Source organism: Poecilia reticulata, linkage group LG15, assembly GCF_000633615.1.
Source record: "Poecilia reticulata strain Guanapo linkage group LG15, Guppy_female_1.0+MT, whole genome shotgun sequence".
Taxonomy (NCBI): Eukaryota; Metazoa; Chordata; class Actinopteri; order Cyprinodontiformes; family Poeciliidae; genus Poecilia; species Poecilia reticulata.
This window is the reverse complement of record NC_024345.1, coordinates 21320759-21340135: the sequence shown is the minus strand read 5'-3', so window position 1 is coordinate 21340135 and position 19377 is coordinate 21320759. Positions and strand designations below refer to the sequence as shown.

General features: G+C 40.6%; 1 protein-coding gene across 2 annotated transcripts in view; it reads left to right on the top strand.

Moving 5' to 3' along the window:
* The first annotated feature begins 2772 nt into the window (after nucleotides 1-2772).
* Nucleotides 2773-19377, top strand: part of plpp4 (phospholipid phosphatase 4) — a 51469-nt gene continuing 34864 nt past the window's right edge. Inside the window, exons 1-2 of one of the 2 annotated variants that reach the window (XM_008430097.2) lie at nucleotides 2773-3064; nucleotides 3139-3208. In XM_008430097.2, the coding sequence (XP_008428319.1) occupies nucleotides 3153-3208 (56 nt within the window). In that variant the 5' untranslated portion in view covers nucleotides 2773-3064; nucleotides 3139-3152. Of the gene's footprint in view, nucleotides 3209-19377 lie in introns of both variants that reach the window. The other variant, XM_008430096.2, reaches the window with a different exon arrangement.

Below are 19377 nucleotides of genomic sequence, written 5' to 3'. Positions count from 1 at the left end.
TTAACCTCAGGATCGTGTTACGGCCCCAGAGCTTTGATGCAAAATATTCAACAAGAAATAGAGCAGAAAGCAGCAGACACAGCTTAGGAGGGAGAACAGATTCTACTGGACTTTAGATTATTACCTAAAGATTCTGAATACGTATCATAGGTTTTATATTTTATTTGAAAAAAAAAATAAAAAATACATAAAAGGACGTTTGTAAGATGGAGCAAGAAGCCCCAAACCTGGCAGAAATGATTTCATACCTGACAAACATACAGCCTTGAAAATCTTTAAAAGTGAATCATAAATTCTCAAAGAATTAAAGAATAAATAACACATGAATTACAGTTTGTTCTGTTTAAGCTGTGGATTGCATTGATTTGGTAACATTAACTCATCTCTGCTTCGTGGCCAGATCTCATTCATCCAGATTTCTGGTGTTCAGTGATTAGATTTGTTCAGCAGCATCAATATTTCATCTTCTTTAGTGGATCTGTACGTGAGAATATTGCCTTGGTCCTGAAACATCTTTTTATTAAAACCATGGTGTTTTTCTTGCTGAAACTAATCCCACTATAATGAACAATGATGTGAACCGAACCTTAAAGCTTCTGAAGAGTCGGGATGGTTCCTCTGCGCCGCGGTGAGTCACTCTGATCAAACTAATACCAGTGCATGGAGGCCATTAGACAAACTTGGTACATTTGTGATGCTGAAGGGCTTTTCTTTGTCAGAGTGCAGCATATATCTAACCTGGCAGAATAAACAGAACCTCGGGGAATGTGACTCACAATCACCGCTGCAGAAAAGAACAAAGAAAGAAATGCCTCTGCTGCGCCGCTCCTGTAATTGTTTCTGCCATCCCGTGCTGATGCTCAGGGGGTCTGACCAGACTGAATCATCTTATTGGTGACTGATGTGAGGCCTGAAGACTAAGCCGTGTGGATGGCTTCTAATAAACACGCCACACTCCCTAAAAGCCCCAAATTCTGATGGTTGGAAGAAGAGAGCTTTGAAGTTGGAGTTCACCTCCCAGCCCATCATCGCTTCACGTCTCCTCTTGTTCTGCTGTGTTCTTGTTAGGAAGCAGAGCAGACTTCAGGCACATTTAACGTTTGTCTGCGTGAAACAAAGAAAAAGATCAAAATCTCTTCTGCATGTGTGTGTTGGCGCATTAATCTTAGTGTTGCTGTGATGCCTTGTTAGCAAGAATACAGAGTTTCCAAACTGTGTCAGTTTTCTGCTTGTCAGGTCTCTGACCCAGAAAGGAGAGAGGGAAGTTTCTGGGTCAGGAGTTTTTCCCACCTCAGCCACACACACACACACACACACACACACACACACACACTGACAGAAGCCTGCATTTGACTGGCAGCTAAAGTGAGAAGGTCAGTTTAAGAGTGGATGAAATATTCATGTGTCTGAGGATCTGGACAGGTTCTGTTGCTCCCTGCGCTCATTCGTCTCAGTCAGGCCGATCGGACCCTGAGGAACTCCTCGCCTCGCCGTGGACCGGATGCGCTGGGTGGGGCTGGCAGCTGGACTCCTCTCTCATGTCCAGCTGTAATCCTTTGTGTCAGGCTGCTGGTCACCAGAGCCCGAAAACAAGCCTTGATTGATTCCTCCTGGTCATCACCACCCACTGGGCCGGCGCCGCTGAAGATCTCTGCTTTATCTCTGCTTCACTTAGTTTGATTCATTATTAATGAGGGGATGATATTAACCAGACGTGTCTCTTTAATACAGACGTAAACCTTGTTCCTCAAAGTGCTGCTTGGTTATTCATGTTTCTCTGAGAAGTTTACAACCTCTCGTTAAAAATGTCATATTTTTTTAATGATATTAATGGTTTATTTGAATGGTTCGTTTTTCATTTAGAAATAATTGTACAACATAAATTTGCTGTGGACTTAAATAATGTTAATGTTGCTCCATTTTTCCCGTCAGGAAGCTCCTCAGTGTTTCAGGTCTCTGTCATTTTGTTGTAGTTTTTCCTCCTCAGTCTCCAGTTCAGATTAATTTGACTTGTTTTAGGGAAAACCAATCATTCACTTTAGTAAGAACTTTTTGTGTTTTGATAGTTTTTCTGTCATTTCCCCTCAGTTCACACTTCTGTGACTTGTCCTCTTTCAGTTTCCATTTCACTGAGCAGTTTGAAGTCTATTAGTTTCCTTCCTCTCCATAGTTTCTGGTTCTGAGTTTGTTTTATTTTTTCTATTTGTCTCGGTTTTGTTGCTCATTTAAAACATTTTCTGTTTCAACTCTTCTTATTTGTCTCACTGCAGAAGTCGTGGTCGTTTCTGACCACTTTCACTCAAACAGTTGAGTTCTCTAAAGAAGATTATTTAGAAGATTTGGATTTTGAGCATGTTGTACACTTTGTTGACATGGTTGTGTTTTGGACCTCGGGTCGTTCCAGAAGTGTAATACCTGCTGACATGAAGAAACAAGACGCTCTAATGAAAGATAATTAGATTTAAAACTTGTCATTCTGAATTAAATAAATCTAAACAATAAGTTCCAACTTGTGTTTCCAAATTTTGTTTTTTAAAAATATTGTTTCATTATTGCTGTCATATGAGACCAAAATTGATCAGACGTTCAATTCCATAATGATTGAATGTAAGTCAGTTGAAGTTTGAAACTTGTGTTCTTCTGGTCCTTCAAAGTAAAGCAAGAAATGCAAAGAGAGAGAGAGAGAAAGAGAGAGACAGAGAGAGAGAGAAAGAGAGAGAGAGAGAGAGAGAGAGAGAGAGAGGCGTGACGCTCAGTCTCCCGTTACTCCCCAGTCTTCCTTCACTCCCTCTCAGTTTCATCCAACACCTGAACCGATTCCCATATTTCCTGATATCTTGCGCTCCCAACACTCCAACATCACGGAAAGCAGCTCAAGGAGCTGGCAGCCAGTAACAGAGTCATACTACCGCAAACCGCAGAGGAGCCCGAGGCTGAAGGAGGGACAGCAGCTTCAGGTGACCGAACGGAATGGAGACGCGCGGAGTGCGTGATTAGGAAGCGTCGCCTCTGGGAGTTCTGGTTCCACGGATTATAAAAGTGAAGAACCCGCAGCGCTGACTGGGTCTGCCTTTGGTCGTTTCACTCAACGGATTTCTTTCCGTTCCTCCTCAAACACCATGAATGTTTCGCCCACAGAGCGGAGGAAAGACATGCGGCAGCTGGCTTTGGAGATCGGGATCCGAGTTCTGCTCTTCGGAGTTTTTGTGTGAGTAAAATCCTCGAGCAGCTGAGTTTCCTGTTCCCTCTAACAAAAACAGACCTGATTAAATAGATGTTCTGTATGATTTCAACTCTGACATTCAGATCGGTCAGGAGGGTTTTGGGTCAGTTCAGCACCATGGACGGATCCGCAGCGCAGCAGCTGGCGGCGCGTTAACAGGTTGCACCAAAAAAAAAAAAAGTCAGCGTTTTATTCTCCGACATGAACAGATCTGATGGCATTTACTTAAAAAACCTCATTTATTAGTTTTTGTATTTTGTTGGCAAGAGGTTAGATCGGTTCATAACTGATCGCTTCAGCTCGCATGATGCAGTGAATGTAGGATTCATGTCAGGGAGGCGCAACCTTTGAAAATGATAAATTATTACATTTTTATTGCCTGGAGGGATCTGGTCCGTTTTTATCAGGTTTGTTTTCCGGGTTTCTTTTTTTAATGATTCATCTTAAATTTGTTTCAGTTCAATTCAACTGAGTTCAGTTCATTGGCATTGATTTTATTTCAAAATGCTAGTTTCACTATAAATACACTCTCAAGTTGAAATTCGGTATGTAAGTATGACAAAATAAATCCAATGGAGTTTATTCATATCAAGACATTCAATAGCAAAAGATATTTTTTTGCCTTATAAACTGATAGCACACAATGTAAAACATTTAAAATCAATAAATTAAAGACTAATGTGAAGCGTATAATTCATAAAGTGCTGTAGTTTACAGTGCAGCTGTCAGTAAATCAGAAATGTGTCCAAGTTTCTTCTTTCGTCTGATTGTGCAGTTTGACTGATCAAAGTCTTCACACCTGGTTTTTTCTTCATTGAAGCATCTGAACGCGTCTCCTAGGAGACAAACGTCGATATTTCCTGATGTTTGGGATCCTGGGCTGTTTTAGGAATCGGTCTAATTGAAGATACCAACCTGAAGGAAATGTGCTGTCCTGTGAAGTAAATAGTTTCTAAACTTTTCTAGACTTGGGATGGTCATTGGGTTCACTGATACATCCTTTGTTAATCTTTGGGGCAAACAAACAGATAACCCCATGTTAGGGCTGCTGCCTGGCAGTAAGGAGGTCATGGGTTCCAATCCCCGTCAGTCTGGATGTCGTCCCTGTGCATGCAGTTATTCTCTGTAGGGAACATGGCTCTGCTACCTGGGTGTGAGTGAGCATTAGCATAATTACATTTTTCCTTTACTGCTCCTTCATGGACTTCCAATTTGTCCTCAGTTCCTCCCTCCTGTTTATCGATGCCTGGAGACGACCAGCAGTCCCTCTGCTATGATTAGAGGAAAGGAAGCCAGTCGTTTGTCTGAGGGAACCAATGACTTTACAGCAACTCCACCTCCTGATTAAGCATGTGGAGACAGTAGAGAGAAATGCCTCTCAGAGGACAGATGAGGCAGAAATACTTTTTTTTATTTCTCAGGAAAGCAAATTGTTCAAGGTTGCAGAATTTAGCTGTTCTGGCTGCATTGCTCTTCTACATGCTCATTAATATTCAGCATTAGCTAGTTGCTCTGTCAGTGTCACGCAGTCCAGATGAGTTTCCTGGTGAACCTTCAGAGTGTGGAACAGAATCAGGTCCAGACCGAAGGAAGCAGTGAAGATTCTGGTTTAGGGTTTTGTTTGTGGGTCTGAGCCGGTGAGATTTACAATTATTGGAGCTTCTCTTTGTTTTATGGATCAGAACTCAGGGTCACATGAAGAGTATTTTTTCTCTGGCTCCATCATAAACACAGAGATGCATCCTGCCACAAAAGCTCCAGTCACAACGACCTTGATCAGAATAACCAAGAGATTTTATTTCTTTTTCTACAGACGAAGCAAACGGAGGCTTATCTGCTTCTTCTCTTTATGATCAAATAAACATGTCCCATTTTACACAACTATAAAATATATCTGGCATGTTTTTCTTATTTATATTTACTTCTTTAATTTATGCCTTTTGGGGTTTTTTTTCTGGCCAGCAGCGACTGAAGCTGGATCCTCTCAGATGTGAGGCTGACGCTGTGTGGATGTGAGAAGTGACAGACTGCGTTCTTGACTCTCGTCACAAACTGTTGTACATGCAGGATAATTGGGGTCAGATGGTGTCGTTTTCTTCAGAACAGGATTTAAGACCCACAGCTGCCATGTAGGTCAGTTTGACGTCAAAGACGAAAAACTACTGAGAAGCTTCATGTTTTTTTTTTACTACGCCTTGAAAAAATATTTATGGTCTTTGTCCACTTTGATCTGGCACAACTGGATTTAAGCTGTTACTTTGACTAAGCCATACATATGAATTTGTGCTTTATGTTTAAGTCGCTGAAAGTTTGAACCTGGTCTCAGGTTTAGACGTGAAAATGTGTCTCAATGTGAACATCTTTTCATTTTCCACTTTTTTCAGTTTTCAGGAATATTTTTAAGTGAAGCTTGAGACAAACTGCAGACTTGACTTCTGTTGGATTTCTTTCAGCAAAAGCTTTCTCCCATCAAAGCCAGCGTTGTGGAGTGCAGGACTTATAATTACATTTAACCAAATTATTTCACCTGTGCAGCTCAATTAAGCCCCTCCTTAAAAACTTCTCTTTTTTAAACATTGCCTCCTGCAGTTTTATAATTTAGGTTTTTATTAGTTTGTCACATGGCTGCACAGTGGCGCAGTTGGTAGAGCTGTTGCCTTGCAGCAAGAAGGTTCTGGGTTCGATTCCCGGCCTGGGGTCTTTCTGCATGGAGTTTGCATGTTCTCCCTGTGCATGGTGGGTTTTCTCCAGGTACTCCGGTTTCCTCCCACAGTCCAAAAAAACATGACTGTCAGGTTAATTGGCCTCTCTAAATTGTCCCTAGGTGTGAGTGTGTGTGTGTGCATGGTTGTGTGTCCTGTGTGTCTTTGTGTTGCCCTGCGACAGACTGGCGACCTGTCCAGGTGACCCCACCTCTCGCCTGGAACGTTAGCTGGAGAGGCACCAGCACCTCCCGACCCCACTGAGGGACAAGGGTGAAAGAAAATGGATGGATTAGTTTGTCACATNCTCTCGCCTGGAACGTTAGCTGGAGAGGCACCAGCACCTCCCGACCCCACTGAGGGACAAGGGTGAAAGAAAATGGATGGATTAGTTTGTCACATAAACTGAAAAAATAAAATGAAAAATGTAAAAGATTCAGAGGTCATGGTTACATTTGCGTCTCTGCAGCTTCATTGGTTTTTATCTCCCAGAAGGATTTTAATTTCAGTGTGACAGATGCGCTTAATGCCCTGACACATCGCTCCAATGTGTGAACATCTACCAAAGCATGCTTGAAATTGAATAACTTCTCTTCTAGTTTAGGAGATCATCTTTTATTCAGAGACCACTCTTGCAAGTTGCTGTAATTTTCTCAGTGCCTGGTTTTGATTAAACAGTTCAGGATCTTAACAGATACTTGTCTGCATGCTTAGTTCTGCTCAGACACAAAGAGCACAGGAAGAGAGCCAATGTTTTATTTCCTCTAGCAACAGTTAGCTTATGTAAAAGAGAGCCACTGCTCTTACTTTGAAAAGCAGCTGGTGGGTTCTCCACCGGACAGGATGTGCTGAGATTAACTCTGGTGGAGTTTGTGGCTTCAGGTTGACCAGGAACACATCGGACTGGAGCTGGACGCTCAGGAAGTCCTGGATCTAAAGCATTTAAACCAAAAGGTGAAATGTAAACGAAATCAGATCTTTGATATTTAACAATGTCAAAGGCAAAGAAGAAAAGGATTGTGAGGTTGATGCAAGACGAAATGAAAAAATCTCTTCTTGGCTGGAGATCGTTCTGCTCCTGTTGGTGTTTGTGTAAATGAGATCATCTGCTCAGAGCTGGGTTTTCCACTTGGTTCCCACAGGTACAGAGTTTCACTATGTAGCCATTTAAGCTAATTTCATATAAAGTCACTGACAAATATAGAAGCATGCTGCCTTTCATGGTCATTGGGCAACAATAACAGCAGGTTGTTTTTGTAGTTTTAGTCCAAGAGCGGATTCAGAGAAAATAGACCCTATAATCACTCTGTTGTGTTTCTAAAAGCTTCTTGATTGACTGACTGGCTGGAGGAAACAAACTGCTCCTCCACGTAACGAACAAAGCAAAACAGAATCCATGTTGCGCTAACAGAAAAGCTTTGATCGATTATTTTATTTTAAAAAATGACAGTGGCAAAGAAAAGAATTTGTTGCTTGCATGTAATGTACAGCATGTGAAATGTGATAAGATTATGTTGCCATAAGAGTGATGATTAAGGTTATTAGCAGGTAAAATGGGTTTATTGATGTTTATTTCTGTGCATATGATGCGGTGATGAATATTAGCAGCAGCTCTCGGATTCGGTCCAATGCGATGGCAAACCTTTGTTCAGATTCGTGAGTGTCAGTCTTTGGACTCTGTTGGTTTAAATAAAGGGGAGGATGAGATTTGGATTAGCTGAGCTGCTGCAGTGTCATCAGAGCTTTCTGCTTAATAAAACTAAAGAAAACTGCTAATAAGGGAGGATGTGATGTCGTCAGCGCGCGATGATAAATGTGATTTTTGGAGGGAGTAGCGGCTCTGGAAGAGTCTGATCATCCATCCTAGAGATGGGATTTCTGGCTCTTTGAAGTTATAGATCTGTTTATTCCACAGACACTTAACTCATTTTTATCTTTATCTCTGTATTTATAGGAAACCAGCCTGGTGTGACTCATTTAATCAGGAGAATAATTAGTGGGAGGAATAATGGGGTAATACTCAGTTTAGAATCATTCAGACATAAATTTGCTGAGTTTAAATTAATCTAGAATATTGATCATGATTTAAATGAATATGTGTGGAGCACTGTCTACTGTCTGCTCTGCATTCATGCAGCTATCACTAGCTGCATTGTAGTTCATCATAAAAGTGTGCAAATTAAAATTACAACAAATAAATTAGCTTAATGGAAACACAACAATTTTAAATATTGCTAATATTTTTTGTGCGATTTTTTTTTCAGCTGTAAGATTTACACACATTTGCAATGGGAACAGCTTCCTGGTTCCAGTTGATTTCCTTTGGTTTGGTGGAGTCATTCAGTGTTTCCACCCACCAGAGACTCACCTGACATGCAGTGTGTCCGTCCGGCCGTCCGTCCGGCCGGCCGGCCGCCCGCCTGCCTCATGTGACGGCAGCATGGACCTCTCAGATAAAACGCTGATATTTGCATATCAAGGAAGCACAGCATGAAAACTCTGCTGGACTCCAGCGAAGCAGAGGATGAGTTTGTGTTTGCATCTCTCAGAATCAAACGCTCCTCTCTGATCCGTCCAGTTATTTGCAGAAATACTTCAGCAGCACAGATACAGATTCAAGAATACACACAAAGAAGTAAGAAAAAGGTAAAACTGCTGCCATCCTCACTCTAATAAACACCTTCAGTTGAATTCATGCATGGATTCAATTCTTTAAATCTTTCCTGGAGGTTTTACCCACAGAGTTTTTCAAGAAATGGTTATTAAGTTGATGCCAACTGAATAAATCCATGTTTTCTGACATGTGGTGGTACTTAAAATAATTCCAGAGTTGCATAATGCACCATATGTCAGTCTAATAAACTATGCCAATCTAAGAAAAATATCGCTTCCACTTTTAAAAATAAGATCAGTTTTGATTAGATTATAGTAAAAACTGAAAAACTTGAGCTTTAAAAAAGTTTTTTCCACACAAGTTGAACATCAGCACAGAGCCAGAAATCTGTAGTCATTATTGTTACAGCAAACATTTCATCTGCAGCTAGATTAAAATCAATAAAGCTTATATTGCTTTATTTGCTCTTTTTACGTTGCAGAAGTAACTGTGATTAGACGTGAATTTGCTGTACATGCAGAAGCAGCTATCTGCTACATATTTGCACTCCTGCAGTCTCCCATGTGTTATACAGCTTCATAATTAAACCCCACTCTTTGCTTTGCCAGAGGAATTTTAATGTGGAGTACAGAATCGTCCCTCGGTAAGCAGCAGCATCTCATACTTCTGGAACGAACCATAAAACACAAAGGAACAGACAGACACACGGAGGCAGTGGGACGGTCTTCCAGACGTGTCCAAAATTCATTTCCATAAAAAGAAACACTCAATTCAGGACGGTAAAAATGCTGCCGTTCAGGTGAAGTGATTGTTCAGGGACTGGAGAATGGAGACTGATGGCTGAATCGTTCCCAGAGGTTTCAGACCCAGAAGTTTCACCTCAGCTGACTTTCATTCACGTCTCTTCAGTCTGAATCAGCACCAGGAGTGAGTCTGTTGTTTTCTGTGATAAAGACAATCCTTGTTGCCTGAATAGTTAGTTTTTCATTGTTAGTTTTTCTAAAGCATCAGTTGGAATCCAATCAAACCAAGCAAGAGAAAAATACTTCAAGATGAGCATTTACAACAGAAAATGATGTAAAATATGAGGGATTTGTGGAAGAAAATACATTTCTGCCAGTGGTTTATATTAAAGTCCATCCTTGGCAGTGATGTTCTGCTTGAGTGAAGAATCTGAGCAACATTGATAACTTTGATGCCGTCACCTCAGTCACATGAAATAAGTCCAGATTTTGCTATAATTTATTTATTTTTTTCTTGGGATTTGCTGCCTGACAGTTTAACCTCGAATTCCCCAAAAACATCTTTAGTCTTTGTGGTCTAATGTCAAAAAGTCTCATTTTAAAAACTGTAAAACTGAAAATGTTTGTAAATGATTTTATTTGCTGGAGTAAAGCAGGTTTAAGCCTCTGTGGTCTAAAAGTTGTTCTTAAAAACAAAGTAACTTATTTAATTTGATTGTTAAAACTTGGACCCAGTTTATAATTCCAACAAGGAAATGATCCCAAACGCACCTTAAAACAGGGATCCCCAAACGTTTTCCTGTGAAGGCCACATAACTTTTCCCTTCTCTAGTGGGGGGCCGGAGTCAGTTTTGTTGACGGGAAGGGGAGGGGGTTATTGCAGCAAAGTAACTTTAACATCTGAATTCCTCATATGTTAACATAAAGGCTCGTTTTGAAGTATAAGCTGCTACTTACAGGCTTTGAAGAATTCGACCTTGAAGGCGGCGTTCATAGCAGACACTTGTTCATCTGCTCTACCGCTAGCAAACAGCCGTACTGATTAAATAACATAAAAGTCAAGCAGTTCCCTAAAAGTCTAACAGATGGCAGCAATGCACCACGCAAAACAAAACACCCACAGTCCCCTGGTGGTTGAAGAAAAATCCACATATAACCTGGAAAATACAATATATGAAAAAAAATCTGAATGATCTCTGGTATTGTTCAGGGGGCCGGACCAAACGTGGAGGCGGGCCGGATCCGGCCCGCGGGCCGTAGTTTGGGGACCACTGCTTTAAAATGTTTTTGGATAAAACAGACTACTGTTCAGCTCTGACCCTGTTGAAACTTCATTGATTTGTTTAAAGGGGAGGTCAGATATCCTGTCAGAAACTTTCTGCTCATTTCAGCGACTGTGGAACAAGTGGGCAACTTGTTTCACAGCAAGTTTCACAAAATGCTTCAGGCAACCTGCTGTGAAACAATTATTCAAATATTAGAGGTGCAGGTGATTGGATATGTTCTTGCCTTTAAATTCCCCTTTGGGGACAAATAAAGTTTCACAAACTGAATGAAGTTACAGAATAACCAAACTGTTCAAAAACATTTAGTTTATTTCTGGACCTGATCATTCTGAATCCTCCAGAACAATCACAATATGTATGACAGATGAGTGGAAAGCATCAGATGACGCCTGTGGAGGAAAGATTAGCAGAAGGAACAAGCAGAGCTTCTCATGCCAGGAGGAATCCGTGACTGAAAGCTGTGAGCGGCTGACTGGAACGCCGGGAGCAGGGATTCCCCGACAGATCAGCCTGTCATCGCTCTGATGCTGCGGCGTTTCAATCCTCACTATCGTTTGATCGGCTCATTACGGCTGCAGTCCGACCTCATCCTCTCTTTATTGCTCCATATGCATCACATTACACAGCCGTGGGCTTTCTTAAAGAAACCCAGCTGTTATCCTAATGCATACATTTATAATGTAATAAAACATAATGCCTTCAGTGCCATTGCATGTTGTGCTACCCAATAAGGAGGCAACATGCTTTTACACCGACAGACTGAAACTCCAGTTTCTGGGGTTAAAGATGAAAAGATAAAATCTGCAAATGCTTGAGATTCTCTTTAAAAGCGCTTATAAGTTTATATTTTAATAGTTCAAACACAAATGTGTTTAAAATGAGACAGTGGAAGCAGTTAGCATCACCTTAAAGATAACAGCGGTTTTCCTTATTTCAGCCAATCGGTGCTAAAAGGGGAAAAAATGGCTCCACTGGATTGGCTGCTTCCTGTCACCGTCACACAGCATTGGTCTCTGCAGGTTTAAAAATATACAGATGTGCTTTATAAAAACCTTCTGAAAATAATTTGAAGTAACATATTACAAACTGTGAATATTTCGGGTTGTAATGTTTTTCTTTTGGAGTCCTTAATAAAGATATGTACATGAAAGGCCTTTTTATAAATTCATCTCTTATAGCCATTATATAATTTAACTCAAAAGTTTTTTAAAATACAAACAAAAATGTTTGGATGCATGTTTGTAATTGATATTTGTAGATAGATCATGTTCACAAATAACAGTTTGTGAGAAAAACAATGAAATGCATCAATATCTACATCTATATATCTATGTCTATATCTATAAAAAAGTTAGATTGAACCTGTGGAGATGATCCATTCCAGAGGACAGAGAAATCAGTCATTATAATGTAGAGATCATTTGTTTTGAAGGATATGGTCTGAGTCAGCTCAGAAGAAAATCTCTGTGCGTGTGTGTGTGTGTGTGTGTGTGTGTGTGTGTGTGTGTGTGTGTGTGGAGGGGCGGGGGGCGTTATAGGGAGGGTTACTGCTTTTTCTGCAGTTTTAGAGTAAACAACCGTTGAAGGGCTCAGAAGAAAAGAAAAGAAAAGAAAAGACGACGACTGAAGGGACTAAATATATGAAACAGGAAATGGCTTTTAAAGAAAACAATCCGTCCAGGATCAAAAGACGTTGTCAGCATGTTCTCAACGCTGCTGTGAATTGGAAGCAAACAAAAGAAGAGAAAAATTAGATTTCACTTCAAAACAGAAAATAATGAAATCCTGTTTTAAAAATCAAACTGACCACAAAACAATTCATTATTTATAGGCTGGACATTTTCACATGTGAGAACGAAACATGTCCCTTCCTGCAGCTCAACATGGAAATTCAGAGGCAGAAATCACGCACACACACACACACACACACACACACGCACGCACGCACGCACGCACGCACGCACACACACACACACACACACACAGCCACGCCTCTGATAATTAACCTGTATTGGTTATTGGTCTGAGCCTGAGGTATTTCCTGAGATTTATTCCATTACTGTCATTTGGAGCTTCCCACACAAAGACCGATGAGGGTTGAGGAAATGAATGAGACTCTGCTGAACACACACACACACACACACACACACACACACACACACACACACACACACACACACACCTAGAACGTTTTCAGCCTCCTCTAAGCAGCAGGTTGTTGTCCCAGAGGAAAAGCCTTCATCTTCCTCCCCGAGTCCCTCGGGGGCCCGGGTTCTGCTGTCAGACGCTCCATGGCGGTTTCTCTGAAGTCGGTGTACCGCAGGGCGGGAGCTCACTGCCTGACGCCACAAGGTGAACTCAGCAAATATTATCTTAAAGGTAGAAGGGTTTCATAGTGGCTGCTCAGGTTGGCTGTTTTCCTGCCTGGTGTCCTCCGCGACCTTTTCCGATTTAATGGAAGTGATTTGTAGAGCTTGACCTCCGACACTCCAGTCTTTGAATCTACAAACGCTTTAATACTTTAATATCACACAGATGTGTGTCTTCCCTAACACTAATTACAGAGCTGTGATTAGAGCTCATCTGAGGGACAGCTTGATTGAATTGTCCTTGACTGCAGCATGTAGAGAAGCTCTCCGCTTCCGCTGCTCTCATCGGCTAAACGCAGGCAGGCAGCGCTCCACTTTCCACAAGCTGATTAGAAACTCAACAAGTTTGAAGAACTTTTTGTTCACCTTTGTCATTTTGACTTTTCACAGCAGGAAACTCACTAATCAGCCTGATGATGGATCTGCTGATAAGCAGACAATCAGCAGGAACAGATGCTAATCAGAACTGACACTTTGTTAAATAACAACTTAAAATAGCCATTTGATGTAACAGAGGCGTGGTTCATTAGCTGACCAGAGTGAAAGAGGCTCAGGTTTTACCCGTCAGTTGAGACGTTTCAGGCATTTAATCAGGAAATGTTTCTTTTCTTTCTATGAGATCCTGAAGCAGATGCAACATTTTCTGGATTTACAACATGTTTACATATTTACCCAGTTAGATTTCAAATCATGCTGGTGAGGACAAGAGAAATTACATGCTAACATCACTTAGCTAAAGTGTAACTTAAAGAAAATGTTAGAAAGGTTAGTGTTCAACTTCAGATGCTTAAGTGAGAGAAAATCTTTAAACATGGATGTAGTTTCTAATTTGGATCAGATGTCTGACAGGACAGAGTCTCTGCTCAGTCCTGAGAGGCTGAAATCTAACATGATTCTTTCATGGATATTTTTTCTAACACTTAATATGTTGTAGTCCTTTTGCAAAGCAATTACTGCAAATGATGTGAAAAATATATGTGTCATCTGGGTGACCAGCTCTAATTAGGGGTCAAATCCTCCAATCCGTCTGCAGGTCCTGCTGTGTGTACAGTGGATTCATGACCAGTAGCCAAAATGTAAGATTACTAGAGTCCCTTAGTATTAAACTGCCAACAGCTGTCTGCTCCAGAAATACCTGAACAAGCATTAATGAGCAGAGGCTAACATCCGCCATCTTTCTTTTCTCTGCCAATCAGCAGCAACAGCCCTCCTGGATTGGGTTTCAGCTTCCTGCTGAATATTTTTGATCTGCTTTACAATAAGTGAATCAACTGTAACCTCCAGCAGCTGATCTTAGTAAGAGGAAGATGATGGATGAACGGAAACATAACATACTGGTTGCCTTTTAGTCCAATTGCAAAGCAGACATAATGACTCAGTAGTAGGTAACACAAATAATGAATCTAATCCTTCTCTTTAGAATATATTGTATTACTTTTCTTTATTAGTGGATAGAAGTCCAATTATCCCTGTAATTAAGTGACCTGCAGATAATTAACCCCAGAGTCGGCCTGAGGAAGAGGAGAATCAGAGAAACTATCAGGAAGCTGATAGACCAACCTTTATAAACTCTCCAAAGATCATCAATCAGGGGAAGGAGATGGGTTTAAGCTGATTTTATTGTAATTGTTAGAGACCAAACAGAAAGTTTAGGCGAGAACCAGAAACCCAGAAAGGATCAGATTTATTGTGTCTTTGTTGTTTAAAACATTGTCTTCATTCACAGCGAAAAGACAAGAAACAGGATCTATCCCACAATTCTTGTATGAATTCAAAATGCATTGTTCAGTCATGCAAGCAGATGTTGAAATCAAAACTAGAAAAAGCAATTTTACTTGTTTATTTTTTTACATGTGGCAGCAGGCTTTGAAAGTACAAACCTGGAGACAACAGATTTTATTTCAGTGGTGGAGAAAAAGTTGGAATGATGATAAAACTCTGCACTGAGTGGCAGAAAACAAAAAAAGAAACCCAGGAGGAAAAAATCTAACGGATTCAAGCCTGAGGCAGGAAGAGCGAGAGTTACTGTGAGAAAACGTTGAGCGGAACATCAACAGCTGTGTGTGAAGTGATTACAGATCCGTAAAAGTCCAGATTTGTTGTTCTTAAATGCAAATTCACAGAGAGAGAGGAAAAAGCTTGGCTGCCTGTGCTGCAAACTGCAGGTTGTGATGCTGCTGCGAAGCGGCTTTAATGCTCGGCGGATGTTCTGAGGGGATCCGTGCGTCACTTTGAATCAGAACCGAAATCTGTCTCTGTTTGCTGTCAGCTTTGACGTCTGCCAGGAGGAACAATGAGAGCGAGAGCAGTGATAACCGTCAGCCTGCAGTCCCAGCCGGGGCCCAATCTGTGGCAGCCAATAACGGTTCTGTCTTTGATTCTTTCCATCTTTGTTTCCTCCTTTGTCTTTGCATTGATTTTTCTGTTACGCTTGACGTACAGTTGGGAAAAGCCCAATTTATTAGCATTTATTAGCTTAGTGTATTATTGAAAACACCTTTTCATCTGAGCTGATTTACTCATTAAGGGAAAAAAGGTTTTGTAAAAAGGAATAGTCAAAGAAAAGTTTGTAAAATGTTTCAGGTGCAGGCTGAGTGTTGCATCTTTTTACCTCTTAATTGTCTTAAAAACAAATTGTTATTGACATGCTTTCTTCCACACTTAAAGTTCTCACATTGAGGAAACATTTTAAATATTGAGATTAATGTCTCTAAATATAAAATCTTTGCCATGGGTGCCAATAAAGGCAGCAGGTTTTATTGGCACTTTCTGCCAATTTTGTTCTGTTTATCTAAACTGAGCACATATTTCTTAACCTCACTGCGTCTTCAGATGCCAGTGAATTAATTACCTCATATGCCTGAGATTGTTTATGAGTTTCTATAAACAGCAGCCTTAAAGGAATGTTCTTAATTAAAACTCCTCAGCTTTAATTAAGTTTAACCGAGCTTCATGGCATGGAGCAGAAACGATCCTCTTACGTTCAGTGTGAACAAAACAAAGGAGATTGTAGATTTTAAGAGACTCTGAAGTAATGGAGGCAGCGGAGAAACAGTCCAGAGGACAGAGACGACTTTACTTTAGTGCTTGCAGCAAGATGCTGCAGATCTTCTATAAATCTGCTGTTTGAATCAGTGGCGTTAAAAACCCAATAAGATGAGAAACAGTCTGCTTCTGTTCGGGCTCGGCTCTACAAACTGGAGATTATTATCCAAAAAAATTATTATTCATCAAATAAAGACTATTATAAACAACGAGTTTCTACTGTTGTGTCTACAGTGTCTTCAGACAGAGGCTCCTTCAGAGCCGCTGTAATACAGACTGCTACAGGAGACGCTTCCTACCCACAACCATCAACATCTAAATAACTCTTTGAAGAAACTTTGATGATAAATTATATTTAGTCTCCGTTTGGGACTATAGTATTTTTGAGTTGGGTTTAAATTAATGCTTAGTCATGCATTGGTGTGGCCTAGTCAAAGTTCAGTGCTAAATCACTGTAAGAATCTGAGGTGAAAGTTGAAAATCGATATCTACAGAAGCTCTTCATCCAATCTGAGCTTTGACTATACCAAATATAAAATTGGGGAGAAATTTCCTTGTCAGTGTCTAATAACTAATTACACTTAAACTTTGATCTCATCTTCACTAAACTTTACAGGAATGACAGCTTAATTCTCTGAAAAAAGGATTTGGACATTTTTGAAGCAGATGGACTTAATTTATTAATAAATAAAGCATTAATAAGCATTATGTGACCCTAATTAGAAGTGTTAGTACTGAGGTTACATCTCAGTTTTCTTCTTTTAGGAGGGTAAAACATAATTTTAAAGTTTTAAGAGTTTTCCAAATAAATATTGGAGCAGCAAGTTTTTGTCCCCTAAAAACAGGAAATATGTACCTTGAAACAATCATCTCTGTTTCTGAATATATTTTTTTCTTGTATTATGAGAAAAGTCAGAGTTCATCAAGAAACCCTGTTTATGTTCTCTGGTGTGTGACAGTGGCAGCAAAACACGGTTAGTAATCGTCATTAGGAAACATTGAAAGCTCAACAAATCTAATGAGCTGAAACAATTGGACCTTTTAAAGTCGATGCTGCTTCCCAGCATGTGCATGAATATAAGCTTTGGACCTGCAGAGACCGAACATCTGCCTCCAGCAGAAACATCTGGCTCCTTTACTTCTCTCCCAGCATGCTCTCTTCTGAAATCCATCCCCGCCCGTCTGCTTCAGACTGCTGCCTTACTTGACATCTGTCTCATGAAGAGACCTTTGACCTTTCCGGTACGTTAACGTCTCTGGAGCGATCTTCCTGATATAAAACTGTGCCCAGCCGTATCACCGTCCCTGCGGAGCCTCATTGTGCTGTGGGTTTGTATTGAGCTCTCTCTATCATTCAGGTAGTTATCATAGAGAAAGATTCTGTATTTCCAATTTATCCCCAACTGGGTTTTTGTGACAAGTGAAGTAGCGCCTCCTTTCCTCTCTCCTCTCCCTGCTAACCGTTGTGAGAAGGGAAACCACCAGGGAGCTTGCTGAGTGTCACTCAGCATCGATGCCGGTTCCCTCCTCTGACAGGACCGATGCTCTGCATGCCCGACACGTTCAGCCGATAGCCTGACTGGAGCCGCCAACACAAACACAGACACAAAGAATGTGGCTTTTATTGTTCATCCAAAACGATGAGAAACCTCCCGGTTGGGAGTCATGTGATTAACGCAGAGATGCGTTATGATGCAGAGGAGGTGGCATTCTGGATGAAAGGCTGCAAATCATTGAGTTTTGCTAATTGTGGAAGTCAGCAGTGAGGCTAGCTGCTGTTAGCAATACAATATGCTAACAATGTATTTGTCCACTCTGTCAAAGCAGCCATATTGAATCTGTACTTAGGTTTGGGAAGTTTAGATGGATTTCACCAACTTGGAATTGAGAAATTGTCATAATAATGATAATAAAAAGTTATCTGACTTCAGAAAGAAAATAAGTTTCTGGTTTCAGACATTCATTCACTTCCAGTCCCAGCCTTTAACCTAAAACCCAAGACCTAACCTGAAATATCAACTAAAGTCATAAACCCAAATCTGTACATTTAACTGTTTCTGTTTAGAGTCAACTTCCTTTATTTTGCACATCAGCAACTCCCAGAAAATACAGCAGAGACCAATAAGAGAAATGTTTAGATTCAGAGGAGATTTAAAAGTTTTCTGTTGCTTTTCCTGATGTCCAGTCATTAGAAATCAGCTACTGACATCTTCTGTTCTTAAGCATGCTAACTGTCATTAGCTACGATGCACTGCTAGTGCTGCTTATGACGTTTTTATGATCTCTGCGTGTTGCTGCCCATCTAGGTCAGGACAAGCTCACCAAAGAGATTCAATAGAATAAAGATAAAATAAGATCAACATGAATAGTGGAAGCAGTGTAGAAAAAATACATTATGGTGCTGAAGTCTCCCTCTGATCTGAAATGTTGGGTTTATCTGGATTTAAAAATCTGTTCCTGAGTTTTTAGAGTGTAACTTCATCTGATAATCTCTAGTTCATAATCTCACCTGTCCAGAATGTTCAGGTCTCCACTGGACGATTTATTTAATATTTAATCTTTTGTTAAAAACACAAAAACTTCATGTTCAACATTTTCTCAGCATTACAGTCACAGATTAGCAGAAATGTGAAAAGCACAACATGCCTACTGGTTCATCTCAGAGGAGAAGATTAAATAGACTCAATAAACTGTTTCTAAAATCATTTTATTAATTTACATAAACCTGCTACCAGTGACCACATCTTCTCTTGGTTGTGTTGTTTGGTGTGGCAAACAGAGGGGCTCATTCAAAGCTCCATTCCTGCACTGATCTTTAGACTCGTTTGTTTCAGTGGTTGAATAAAATCACCTCCTTGCTCTGCAGCCTGTTTCCTCTGGTTTTCCAGCTGTCTGCTCTTTTCTCTGCACAAAAGTAAAGCAGCTATAAATGTAATTGTGTTAGTTTTCTTTAATCCAATAGGAAGCTCTTTGGTGTATTGCTTACAGCTTGATTGAAACTTCTGATCTTAAAAAGTGCAATTATCCCCCAGCTCCTGTTAAATCAGCAGCACATAATGGCTGCTGTTAGTCTTCCAGACAGCAGCGCTGAGCTCGGGTCCACTAATGGTGACATAAAGAAGCATAATTAAATCTTGAACATGTCCTTGGTTTGGTTTGTCAGTCAGATCCTCTCTCGCCTCACTGTGACCCGCCTCCCTCCCCAGTAATCCGTCTGCTTGGTGTTTTATTAAACCATCCTTACCCAGAAGTCCTCATTCTAATCCAGCCATGCCTGAGGAGCTGATATCTGATTCTGCTGGAAAAGCAGACGCAGGATTGAATTTCTGCTTGCGGGGGGGGAGAGAGAGAGAGAGAGAGAGAGAGAGAGAGAGAGAGAGAGAGAGAGAGAGAGA